The sequence below is a fragment of the Gopherus evgoodei genome, chromosome 14, assembly GCF_007399415.2.
Source record: "Gopherus evgoodei ecotype Sinaloan lineage chromosome 14, rGopEvg1_v1.p, whole genome shotgun sequence".
NCBI classification, from domain to species: Eukaryota; Metazoa; Chordata; order Testudines; family Testudinidae; genus Gopherus; species Gopherus evgoodei.
The window spans coordinates 468,427-481,553 of record NC_044335.1 but is presented as its reverse complement, the minus strand read 5'-3'; the positions used below and the strand labels follow the sequence as shown (position 1 = coordinate 481,553).

At 46.2% G+C, this 13,127-nt stretch overlaps 1 protein-coding gene across 9 annotated transcripts in view; it reads right to left on the bottom strand.

The window, feature by feature from the left end:
* CDH22 (cadherin 22) overlaps positions 1-13,127 on the bottom strand; it is a 156,038-nt gene that overhangs the window by 35,744 nt on the left and 107,167 nt on the right. For all 9 annotated transcript variants that reach the window (XM_030533291.1, XM_030533295.1, XM_030533290.1 and 6 more), the window contains one exon: positions 9,970-10,106. In XM_030533291.1, the coding sequence (XP_030389151.1) occupies positions 9,970-10,106 (137 nt within the window). The remainder of the gene's footprint in view (positions 1-9,969; positions 10,107-13,127) is intronic.

Below are 13,127 nucleotides of genomic sequence, written 5' to 3'. Positions count from 1 at the left end.
ACAGGTCCCCAGCACATCCAGCAGCAGTGGATAAACATGCTAGTTGGACTTTTCTAATTAAAATGATCCCCACTAACAATATTTTTTACACTAAAACTGCCACCATTAGACTTCGGATTCAACCCACCAATGAATTGAAATATTTAATATTCACACTGCTATCATGATTTGAGGAAACGCTCTTCTCAGCGCTGGCTAAGCCTCAGCTGGAGTACTGTATCCAGTTTGGTCGCTGCTGTATTCAAAGGATGTAGACAAACTGGACAGGATCCAGAGGCAAGTGACAAAGATGATCAAAGGGATGGAATGCAAGTGATAGGCGCAAACGCCAAAGGAACTGAGTATGTTTAGTTTGGAAAAGAGGAGAGTAAGGGGAGGACATGATAGCAGTCTTCAACTGATGGAAGACCAACAAATTCTGAAATGTGTTTCCCTGGGAATGCCACTACATGACCGATGGTCATTTGGTTGCCAAAAAGTTTCAGTGACGCGAGAGGATTGCCAGTGATGGACATAGACTCAGTGTACAGCCAGGCCACCTTAAGGATCGAGCTAGAGCTTCATGCAGGCAGCGCTCAGTCTGCAAGGAGGCTACATCCCTGTGCGATTTGCCCTCATCCAGATGATGCACGGTGTTTTAGAATCCTTTGCAAAGTCTGTGCATGTCACTGTCATGTGCCCCATACAAGAAAATCTGCGCACCAGAAGGTTCACACCTTTGGTGGAATACTGGGGAATGTGCAAGAGCTGTTGGGTAGGCTTGGGGCAGACAGCATTAGTTTCAGGGTGCAGGCAACTAGTTGCAGGGTCCCGACTGCCAAGAGGGGTGTCAGTACCTGGAGATGTGCTGAGAGGTCTGGAGCCTGGAACAGTGTCTAAACTCTGCCCTGCCCCAGCCAGATAGGAGCTTGTGAGATTTAGCATTTGGATCCCTCCAAGCAGTCTAAAGAGTGTCCCATGGGGGAAGCTCAGCTAGATCTGTGATAACTTCCACCTCCAGGCTCAGGCATTGGTAGTTACAGTCAGGCCATGCTCTGAACGTTTCTCTGCAACCGTTTGTCTTTGTTCTTTTAAAGGAAGTTCCGCTCCTGCAGCACATCTCTGAAGACACAGATTCTGCAGCCAGTTCTGTCACCCCTGAATCTCAGGAAACACTGGGCCTCTCATCATGCTGAGTAGTCCTGGATGATCTAATATGTCTTTTCTGCAACAATGAACATAAGAACAGCTGTACTGGGTCAGACCAAAGGTCCATCTAGCCCAGTATCTGTCTACCGACAGTGACCAATGCCAGGTGCCCCAGAGGGAGTGAACCTAACAGACAATGATCAAGTGATCACTCTCCTGCCATCCATCTCCATCGTCTGACAAACAGAGGCTAGTGACACCGTTCTTTACCCATCCTGGCTAATAGCCATTTATGGACTTAACCACCATGAATTTATCCAGTTTTCTTTTAAACATTGTTATAGTCCTAGCCTTCACAACCTCCTCAGGTAAGGAGTTCCACAGTTTGACTGTGCGCTGAGTGAAGAACAACTTCCTTTTATTTGTTTTAAACCTGCTGCCTATTAATTTCATCTGGTGACCCCTAGTTCTTGTATTATGGGAATAAGTAAATAACTTTTCCTTATCCACTTTCTCAACATCACTGATGGTTTTATATACTTCTATCATATCCCCCTTTAGTCTCCTCTTTTCCAGGCTGAAGAGTCAAAGCCTCTTTAATCTTTCCTCATATGGGACTCTCTCCAAACCCCTAATCATTTTAGTTGCCCTTTTCTGAACCTTTTCTAGTGTCAGAATTATCTTTTTTGAGGTGAGGAGACCACATCTGTACACAGTATTCAAGATGTGGGGGTACCATGAATTTATATAAGGGCAATAATATATTCTCAGTCTTATTCTCTATCCCCTTTTTAATGATTCCTAACATCCTATTTGCTTTTTTGACTGCCTCTGCACACTGCGTGGACATCTTCAGAGAACTATCCACGATGACTCCAAGATCTTTTTCCTGACTCGATGTAGCTAAATTAGCCCCCATCATATTGTATGTATAGTTGGGGTTATTTTTTCCAATGTGCATTACTTTACATTTATCCACATTACATTTCATTTGCCATTTTGTTGTCCAATCACTTAGTTTTGTGAGATCTTTTTGAAGTTCTTTACAATCTGCTTTAGTCTTAACTATCTTGAGTAGTTTAGTATCATCTGCAAACTTTGTCACGTCCCTGTTTACCCCTTTCTCCAGATTATTTATGAATAAATTGAATAGGATTGGTCCTAGGACTGACCCTTGGGGAACACCACTAGTTACCCCTCTCCATTCTGAAAATTTACCATTAATTCCTACCCTCTGTTCCCTGTCTTTTAACCAGTTCTCAGTCCATGAAAGGACCTTCCCTTTTATCCCATGACAGCTTAGTTTACGTAAGAGTCTTTGGTGAGGGACCTTGTCAAAGACTTTCTGGAAATCTAAGTACACCATGTCCACTGGATCCCCCTTGTCCACATTTGTTGACCCCTTCAAAGAACTCTAATAGATTAGTAAGACACAATTTCCCTTTACAGAAACCATGTTGACTATTGCTCAACAGTTTATGTTTTTCTATGTGTCTGACAATTTTATTCTTAACTATTGTTTCAACTAATTTGCCCACTACTGACGTTAGACTTACCGGTCTGTAACTGCTGGGATCACCGCTACAGCCCTTTTTAAATATTGGCGTTACATTAGCTAACTTCCAGTCATTGGGTACCGAAGCTGGTTTAAAGGACAGGTTACAAACCTTAGTTAATAGTTCCGCAACTTCACATTTGAGTTCTTTCAGAACTCTTGGGTGAATGCCATCTGGTCCCAGTGACTTGTTAATGTTGAGTTTATCGATTCATTCCAAAACCTCCTCTAGTGACACTTCAATCTGTGACAGTTCCTCAGATTTGTCACCTACAAAGGTTGGCTCAGGTTTGGGAATCTCTCTAACATCCTCAGCTGCGAAGACTGAAGCAAAGAATCCATTTAGTTTCTCTGCAATGACTTTATCGTCTTTAAGCGCTCCTTTTGTATTTCGATTGTCAAGGGGCCCCACTGGTTGTTTAGCAGGCTTCCTGCTTCTGATGTACTTAAAAAACATTTTGTTATTACTTTTGGAGTTTTTGGCTAGCCGTTCTTCAAACTCCTCTTTGGCTTTTCTTATTACAGTCTTGCACTTAATTTGGCAGTATTTGTGCTCCTTTCTATTTGCCTCACTAGGATCTGACTTCCACTTTTTAAAGGATGTCTTTTTATCTCTCACTGCTTCTTTTACATGGTTGTTAAGCCACGGTGGCTCTTTTTTAGTTCTTTTACTGTGTTTCTTAATTTGGGGTATACATTGAAGTAGGGCCTCTATTATGATGTTTTTAAAAAACGACCATGCAGCTTGCAGGGATTTCACTTTAGTCACTGCACCTTTTAACTTTTGTTTAACTAACCCCCTTATTTTTGTATAGTTCCCCCTTTTGAAATTAAATGCCACAGTGTTGGGCTGTTGAGGTGTTCTTCCCACCACAGGGATGTTAAATGTTATTATATTATGGTCATTAATTGCAAGCAGTCCTGCTATAGTTACCTCTTGGACCAGCTCCTGTGCTCCACTCAGGATTAAATCTAGAGTTGCCTCTCCCCTTGTGGGTTCCCGTACCAGCTGCTCCATGAAGCAGTCATTTAAAGTATCGAGAAATTTTATCTCTGCATTTCGTCCTGAAGTGAAATTTTCCCAGCCAATGTGGAGATAATTGAAATCCCCCACTATTATTGGGTTCTTAATTTTGATAGCCTCTCTAATTTCCCTTAGCATTTCATCATCACTATTACTGTCCTGGTCAGGTGGTCGATAATAGATCCCTAATGTTATATTTTTATTAGAGCTTGATTTTTCTATCCATAGAGATTCTATGAAACATGTGGATTCGCTTAAGATTTTTACTTCATATGAATCTACATTTTCTTTCACGGATAGTGCCACTCCTCCCCCTGCATGACCTGTTCTGTCCTTCTGATATATTTTGTACCCTGGAATGATTGTGTCCCATTGATTGCTCTCAGTCCACCAGGTTTCTGTGATGCTTGTTACATCAATATCCTCCTTTATCACAAGGCACTCTAGTTCACCCAACTTATTATTTAGACTTCTAGCATTTGTGTACAAGCACTTTAAAAACTTGTCCCTGTTTATTTGTCTGCCAATGCTGAAATGGTGACATCACTATCATTTCCATAGCAACTGATTTTGAAATAAACCCAGGATTATTGTGTCACCGGAGAAACCAGATACATGAGGGAGCAACTCTTATTCCACCCATAATCTCAGTGGATTAGGAAGAGCAAAATGACATACAGCAGAATTTTAGGGCTGAATATTTGGCCTGCCAGTGTGTGCACAAGAGGGGTGCTAGAACAAGTGAGTGCGTAAGTGCGTACCCATTTTTCACAAGTGCAGACATGAGTGCAACTGCCTGACTATGCAGGCAAATGGCTGCTTGCACATTCACATTTGCAGGTACAAGCAAATGCAGGTGTCCTAAATAGGGGCACCTAAAATCAGAGTCCGGAGCTGAAAACGTGGCTCCGTAGTGAGTGGAAGCAGCATGTGAGACCAAGTAATGTATAAATGGCTCTTACCTCCCCTGAGTCCTGCCCTAGCTCAGCGGCATGAGAGTAATTAAATTGCATCCAAACACAATGCTCTGATTAAAGCTGGTCTCCAGCAGGAAGATTTATCATCTCAATTACCAGCAGTGGACACAGCAGTCAAGTCCTCCTCATTTTACATGAGCAGAGAGGAAAGCAGGAAGAGAATCACAAATATTAGCCTAAGGAAGGTAAACAGCTTGTGTGTGAAATGAAGATTTATCTCAGCAAACACTTGGCCAGATTTGCTGAACAATCCCCAGGTTTGCTGGTTGGCTGCACAGTTACCAAGGCCCAAATATTCTGCCCATTGCCAATTGGCATAGACAGGCCACCCTGGAACAGGGACTTTTTGCTTCTTTCTGGAAGAGAGATTCTGACTCTATTGTCTTCACCTCAGATAGTGCATATTCTTGGAGAGTTATGGGTGTGACCTTAGGCCCGTTCCTGCTTTTCCTGCTATTCCCCTGATGTGAATGTACCATTTGTGAGGAACTGTAACCGAGGCGCGGCCCCGGCCACATAGAGTGCTCAGGGAATCCCACAGGTGAACATGTATGGTGGTTCATTTGTAGTGCAGTATCACTTAAAGTCCCAGTCGGGATCAGGGCCCCATATCAATGCATGGAGAGTTCCTGCCTCAAGTTCCTCGCAATCTAGACAAGCCAGACAATGGGTCAGGGTTAGGGAGCTGGGGGGGCAGGAGGGTGCTGGCAAACATCACATTAGTGCCGTGCATTCAGTTTTTAATTTATCGTTGCTGGTGGTAATGGCAACTGTTTGATCTAAGAGCAGGAAATGGAGAAGGGGGAAAAGGGAGTGCAGGGAGACAGGTACAGGACTGAGGAGGGAGATAGTTAGGTCAAACAGACTGTAAGCAGACATGGAGAGCCCAGGGGGTCAGAAAAGCCACCACTACCCCAGGTCCTGAGTGGAAGGGGGATGGGGAGTCCCTTGGTTCCCTGGGCTGAGTGACTAGCATGGGGAGCTATGGACCTGATCCAGGGCAGAAGGGGGAGCTGTATGGATTTGTCTCCTCTCTGGACGTCTTGTGATGTCTTTAGTACAAAGCACTTGCTTATGAAAAATGGGGAAATACTCTGCCACCTGTTTGTACTGAGCCCCACTTCCTCACAACCCTCTCCCCTCGGCGCCAAGCCTCAGCGCAGGGCAGCCATGGCCCCCTCCTCTCGGCACCAACCCAAGCACAGGGCGGCCACGGCCCCCTCCCCTCGGCGCCAAGCCCCAGCACTGCTCTTGGTTCAGCCTGACATCTGTTATAAGGCCACATGCTGAAATTCCTTGTGTCACTTTGAAGCCTTACCTTTACAACTGCCCTTTCCATCAGAGAATTCAGACATAAATTGTCCTTTAAATTCAATATTGGCCATTAATATTTCATGATTACAAACCGTTAAGGGTAATGTCACTGGCAGGAACGTCTGGACAGTTAAAATGGATGAATCAGAACTTACTGACGGGGAGAAGTCAGAATACTAAAGAATCTCCCCAGCTTTTAAAGTAATCCAGTCTGACAGGCCTCCCTGCTGGAGGGAAACGGCAGCATTTACTGACTTGTTCTGAAATCCTAGCTGCTGTGTATAAATATTTTCCTTCTGATTCTTGTCACTTCAAGTTTGCTGTAGAAGCTGAGTTGTTCTGCACAACTAGCATCCTCTCCACTGGCCACCGCTAACACAACTTCATTTCCATGCCCTCAGGAGGCACATGCCCCTGCTCTGGTAACAATCTGTGCCAGCTGAATGCATTAAAGGTGTCTAGACACACAGCGGTGCAGGGCTGGGAAGACCAGCCTGGGCCCAGCCAGTGCTCACCACAAGGCCACAGTGGTGCAGCTTTCCCACGAACATACAGCTCACAACAGCCAGTGGAAATAAAAACTCACTGTAACTAGAGACAGGACTGAGCCAAAACCCTAGGTTCAGATGTCTCGGGACCATAGGGCTGCTCCAATCTGGGTCCAGTCTTTGTAGCTCTGGACCCCTCTCATTGCAATGACTGCAGCAGAGGTGGGGTTGGAAACAACAGAAGTGACACATGCTCGAGGATGCACACTGAGTCCCTCTGTGCCTAGGCATCTCAGCCCCAGAGCCAGGAAGGCAGGGCAAGGACAGGATTAATGCTAAGTGAAGTCCTGGCCTGCATCAGACCCAACAACGTGTCACCATGCAGCTTGGCAAGCGTGTGCACATCTTCCTTGACAAAAAATAACCCACAAAGACGTCCCTAAAGATGTCTCCTAAGCAAGACCTAGGCAAACTCCCCTGCTCAGATCAGACCTAGGCAGGTGCCCCTACCTGCACACACTGAGTGCAGAGAGAAAATTCCTTAGCTGAGACCTCTCTCTCATTTCAAAGGCACCCAGTGGACTGGAATGGAGCCGGGTGCTAACTGTGATGGTGGAAAGTGGAACGTGACCTGGTCTGCGTCTGGCCTGGAGATGCTGGTGTCTGTTACCATTCTGAGACATTAGACACGTGAGCGGAAGCGTTTGAAGATTGTGTTCGTGTTCTCTGTATTCCCCACTGTTCTGCTGCTTCTTGAAGCCTCTATCATTCTCAATGCTTGTGTGGAATGTGGAGGGAACCCAAGGCCTTACACCCGAGTCAAAAGGGTCAGATCCATTATCTTACAGGGAACAACCTGCTTAGCTCCACAGAATGAGACAAGGGCCTGAACATGCATTACAGAGAGTGGCAGCGCACTGAGGATAATCTTGCCAGTTTCCTATCCAGCAGCAGAACACCTGTGGTTTATCAAAGCTCTTTTTGCTATTATTTATTTTCTTTTCATTCCCCATGAGGAGTTTGTTCAAAGCCTCTGCAAGGCAGGACCAAGAGTTTGTTCTTTTCTGTCTTTAACTGAAGTAAAAAAGATGAACAGAACTTCTGCTGGGAAATTATTCTGCCTGAGTCAGGGCTTTGGCTGCTTAGCAATGTGCCAGCTATTTGTTCCATGTCGCTATGTTTTGGCGGAAGTGCAGATACCCGAAAAATCCTCTCAGATAAACAAACATGAAACCTGCACGTCTGCTAATGCATTTCCTCCTCGCTTTCCCCAGCTGGATGAGAGGGTTCTTCAGCAACTACAAATGAAGACTGGAAGGGCATCGCTGCCCTACGGAAAGAAAAGGCTATCACATGAGGATTGTATGTTAAGCTTCTAGAAGTAGCTTATTGAAAAAGAGGACAATGGAGTATGGAGAACAGGCAGGCTCCATCTACTGCCACAGGCCCTTCCTGTTAGTCCCCCAGGTCACTGCTACAGTCTGGCTATCAGCTCTGAATTCCTAGGCAGACGGAGTTCTCAGGCACAAGCTCCCTTTTCCACAATAGCCTTTAGGGAATCCAGTAGTTCCCTATCTCACAGCTACTTGGTTCTGCAAACCTCTACCCTTTAGGCGTCTCTCCTTCTTTCTCTTCTTCCTCTCAATCTTTCAGTCCCCGCCCTGAGTCTGGCTCTCGCCAATTCATTTGTATTCACACATAAGGCAGGTGCCCCTTTCTACTTGCCTTAGTGCTGAATATTTACTTCACCAACAAAAACGCCTTTCACTTAGCAGAACAGCACGTGCTGGCCCTCTTGGGGAGAAGCAGGAGAGCAACGTCAAGGGGCACGTTCAGAAATCCACTCTGTCGGCTATTGGCTCTTCCCTACTTTGTCTGCAGCCCTCCCAGCCCTAGTGAGGGAGCTCAAAGATTCATCAGAAGCAAAAGCTAACGTGACTGCTTGGGATTTTGTTTTCCCATTGTCTTTTTGAAGTTTAGAAGAGCAGTTTTTATAACATCATTTTCATCCTTCTGAGAAAGTGCATAGTATGGGAAGGGCAGAACCAGACAAACAGTAGGAAAGGGAATTAGCAGAGTGCAGGCATAAACATGGGGAGAAACAGGAGAAAAATCATCAGTAACAACCCCCCACAGGCCCCTTTCGAAAGATAAAAGCAAATCTAGCAGCGTCTTCAAACTTCCAAGTCCTTGAAGTTTGTCCATCGTCCACCCATCCATCTACCCATGTACTTAGATGTCCCACAGTATCTGACACTTCCCAAGTATTTACAAAACAGAAATTACACTGAGAATTTCTCTTGCTTCCTTCCCAGCCCACAGGAGAGAGAGCCTGATCGGTGGTTAATGGGTTTCTTTATACATGAGTAAGGGGTACAGTGGTCTGTGTGTGCAGAAATTATTGAGGGAAAAACAGTCACAGAGCTGAGTTTTGCATTTAGTGAAGCTCTTCTGCTGCTCTGGATCTGGAGGCAAGTGTTCTCCCTGTGAGCACAGCCTCGGGAAGGGCAATTCTCTGAGCTCATTGAAGCTGCCTCAGCTTCCTTGCTGCTTATTCCCAGTGTTTAATGAAGCCTTTGGAATCACCGAGGCTCTCACCCAGTGGTGCCAAGCAGAGAAATAACCTTGATGAAGCACAGACAGCATGGCTGCTGCATCACCGCAGCTGAGAGCAGATACCTGCTATAGCACAGAGAGCTGGGCCAAGACACAGAGCAGAGACAGCCTGCACAACTGTCTGGAAAAAAGGAAGAAGAGTGCAAGTGATGGGCCTTTCTGTCCATTTGTCGTATTTCATCTGTCAATCTGTCTGTCACTGTCATGGCCCTTTCCAGACACAATGCCCCAAATCTATTTGTTTTTATAAAATAACTGTTTGATGTAACACAGGACAAGCTGCTTCTGCTATTGGCCCGGCTCCTGTGTGTGTGAATGGGAGGTACATGGGTAGGAGGTGTAGATCACAAAATACCTAGCGGTGCAGGTGCAGGGGCCAGATTGAATTTTAAGTTACTGCAGAGTCCTCACAATGTAATTTTACTTCCCCATGGATGGCTGTGAGTGCTGCACATGTCTGAGGAGAGAGGCAGAGGCGGCCACGTCCCCAAGACCCAGGCAGTGAATCCAGAAACAGGATGGCATCTGAACTGAAGAGGAAACACATTATATAAACATGGGCTCTTAGCAGCCCCAGAGGTGTCTCATCAGGTGTGAAAGCAGCAAATGAGCAGCGTAGGGATGGCTGGTGGGGCTGCTGGGTAGATAACACGGCTTTTGATTAGTATTCATCAAAGGTACCATCCGACCACAGCTCCACTTCTCAGCACGAGACAGGAGGAGTATTTTTAGATTGTCTGGGGAGATGTTAGATTTCCCTTCCTGCATCTTCTCTTATATCACCTCTAGTTAATGCCTGCTTCCTTGAGGTGGTCACCTCTGCACCAGTGAGTGATACCCACCCCTCTCCAGAACTCTCCCCCTCACCTGCTTCCATTGCCAGGACCGTGATGTTGTGCCACCCTGCCGTCTCCCGATCCAGGACTTTGACTGTCACAATGGTGCCTGTGTTTGCATCAATGTCAAAGATCCTCTCCAGATCGGTGTTGTGATCGATGGCATATCTGAGCACAAAGCAGGAGAGAGCCATGAGGGACTAGGGAGGGACTAGCAAGACCTGCACTGACTCTCAGCCAGGTTGATTAGGCCCTGTTACAATCACTTCCCCTGTGACACTAACCTGTTCTCTGTCTGGCCTCTATCTCCAGGGACATAGGTAGTCCCATTACTATCTGACTGGAGGCCCTAGAGTTAAAGTGAGGGTACACGGGGGAAGGTTGTACCAAGAGTGCAAACTCCTTCCTTTGGAGAAGCAGGGACTACGGACAAGGGGAAACGTCTGTTCTGACTGTAACGCATCAGCTCAACACATTCATCCAATTGTAGAAATGTAGGACTGCGAAGGACCTCAACAGGTCACCTAGTCTAGTCCCCTAGCTACGGACACAGGACTAAGTATTATCTAGACCATCCCTGCCAGGGGTTTCTCTAACCTGCTCTTAAACACCTACAGCGACGGAGATTCCACAACCTGCCTGGGCAATTTGTTCCAGCACTTAACCACCCTGACAATTAGGAAGTTTTTCCTAATGTCCAACCTAAACCGCCCTTACTGCAATATAAGTCCATTGCTTCTTGTCCTGTCCTCAGTGGATAAGGAGAACAATTTATCACCCTCGTCTTTATAACAATCTTTGAGGTATGTGAAGATGGTTATCATATCCCCCCCTCAGTCTTCTCTTCTCCAGACTAAACAAACTCAAGTTTTTCAATCTTTTCTCATAGGTCATGTTTTTTAGACCTTTAATCATTTTTGTTGCTCTTCTCTGGACTTTCTTCAATTTGTCTACATCTTTCCTGAAGTGTGGTGCTCAGAACTGCACACAATACTCCAGCTGAGGTCTAATCAGTGCTGAGTAGAGCGGAAGAATTGCTCCTCATGTCTTGCTTTCAACATTCCTGCTAATATAGCTCAGAATGATGTTCACTTTTTTCTGCAACCGTATCACATTGTTGACTCATATTTAGTTTATGATCCACTATAACCCCCAGATCCTTTTCTGCAGTACTCCTTCCTAGGCAGTCCTTTCTCATTCTGTATTTGTGCAATTGATTATTCCTTCCCAAGTGGAATACTTTGCTTTTGTCCTTATTGAATTTCATACTGTTTATTTCTGACCATTTCTCCAGGTTGTCAAGATCATTCTGAATTCTAATCCTGTCCTCGGAAGCGCTCACGACCCCTCCCAGCTTGGTATCGCCCACGAACTTTATAAGTGTACTCTCTGTGCCATTACTCAAATCATTGATAAAGATACTGAACTGAACCGGACCCAGGACAGATCCCTGGTGGACACCACTAGATATGCCCTTCCAGTTTGACTGTGAACCATTGACAACTACCCTCTGAGTACGATTTTCCAGCCAGTTGTGCACCCACCTCACAGTAGCTCCATCTAGGCTGTATTGCCCTCGTTTGTTTCTGAGGTCATGAGACTGTAACAAAAACCTTACTGAAGTCGAGATATATCACACCTACTGCTGCCCACCCCCACCCCCACCCCCACCGCCCCATCCACAAGGCTTGGTACTCTGTCAGAGAAGGATATTAGGTTGGTTTGACATGATTTGTTCTTGACAAATCCACGTTGACTGTTACTTATCCCCTTATTTTCTTCTAGGTGCTTTCAAACTGATTGATTATTTGCTCCATTATCTTTCTGGGTACTGAAGTTAAGCTTTCTGGTCTATAATCACCTGGGTTGTCCTTATTCCCATTTTTATGGCTAGGTACTACAATTGCCGTTTTCCAGTCCTCTGGTACCTCTCCCCTCCTCTATGAGTTCGCAAAGATAATCGCTAATGGCTCCGAGAGCTATTCAAGGCAATAATGAAGCCATGAGTAACTCCCAGACCAGCACAACTGCACAGGAATGGATCCCCGGTTAGCAGCTCTCACCACTCGGGAATCTCTCTTTGGCTGCACTCATCTAAGTCAGGGTTACTGCAGGTCAGGAGCACTGTACAGTAGCAGAGCTGCATGGGGATAGGAGCCAAGGACAGCAATAGTGTAAATGTAAGTGCAGTCATAAAAATTAAAGGTGGCAAGGTCCAATTTGATCCCAGATCATGCATCCCTGAGGTCCACAAGCAAGGACCACAACCACTGTGAATGGTGCTAATGCAAACACCTAAACAGACAAACAGAAGATTGGCCCTTGACATTCCCTGTATTTTCCTATTTTATGTTGTCTAGTTTTAAAGAACTCAAATGAAAACTCGCCTGGTTTCCTGCAGGTGTCTATCCCACCATTTCTCAGGCCGCTGGCTGTTAGGAAGGGTTTTTACTGTTCAGTCTAACTTTCCCTTTTATTTCCGTCTTATCCTGTTTCTGAGAGTCCCATCCCTTGATACTGCCCCAATCAATCTTGCCCTGGTTCTTTAAGAAGGTGGATCGACCCCTGTGTCTCCCCTGCACAGCTAGCTCATGAATCAAGCCTCCCAGCACCCTGAGCACTCAGTTGTCCCTGTGAACCTTTTACAGGGACTTTCACTGAGCACAAGCTAGGGGAGCAATGAGACGGGGTAAGATTGGGATCCAGCCTCTTTCCAAATTCCTTCCTTTTCCAGTAGGCAGCCAAAGGGGCTGGGGAAGGAGGATGCTGCCGAGACAACAGCACTGTCCTATCAGAGGCAGGCCATGCCTCATGCCTGCTAGGCAGCAGCCCGGCAGCATGGCTGAATCTGGGAAGGTGTGGTCCTGTGGGGCTGGTGCCAGTGACGTGGAGCAGCCCAGTGCCAGGTATCTGATGGTTACAAAGAGCAAGAGAGACAGTATCACAGACCTAGCTGCTCCAAAGGCCAAAAGGGACCCACGACACGTCTCTTCACCAAGCAAGCCCTAGAGAGCCACTCCCCAAAGCTCTCCCAGCTGGGAGCTTCCCCGACAGGCCACTTCCACAGGGCGGGAGCCAGCACAGAGCCATAATCAAACCACACAGCGTAGAGGACAGCGCCCACAAGCAGGGTTCACATGCCAGAGAGAGTCCCGCTGCAACTGTCCAGCGTGTCAGGGAAGGGCACTT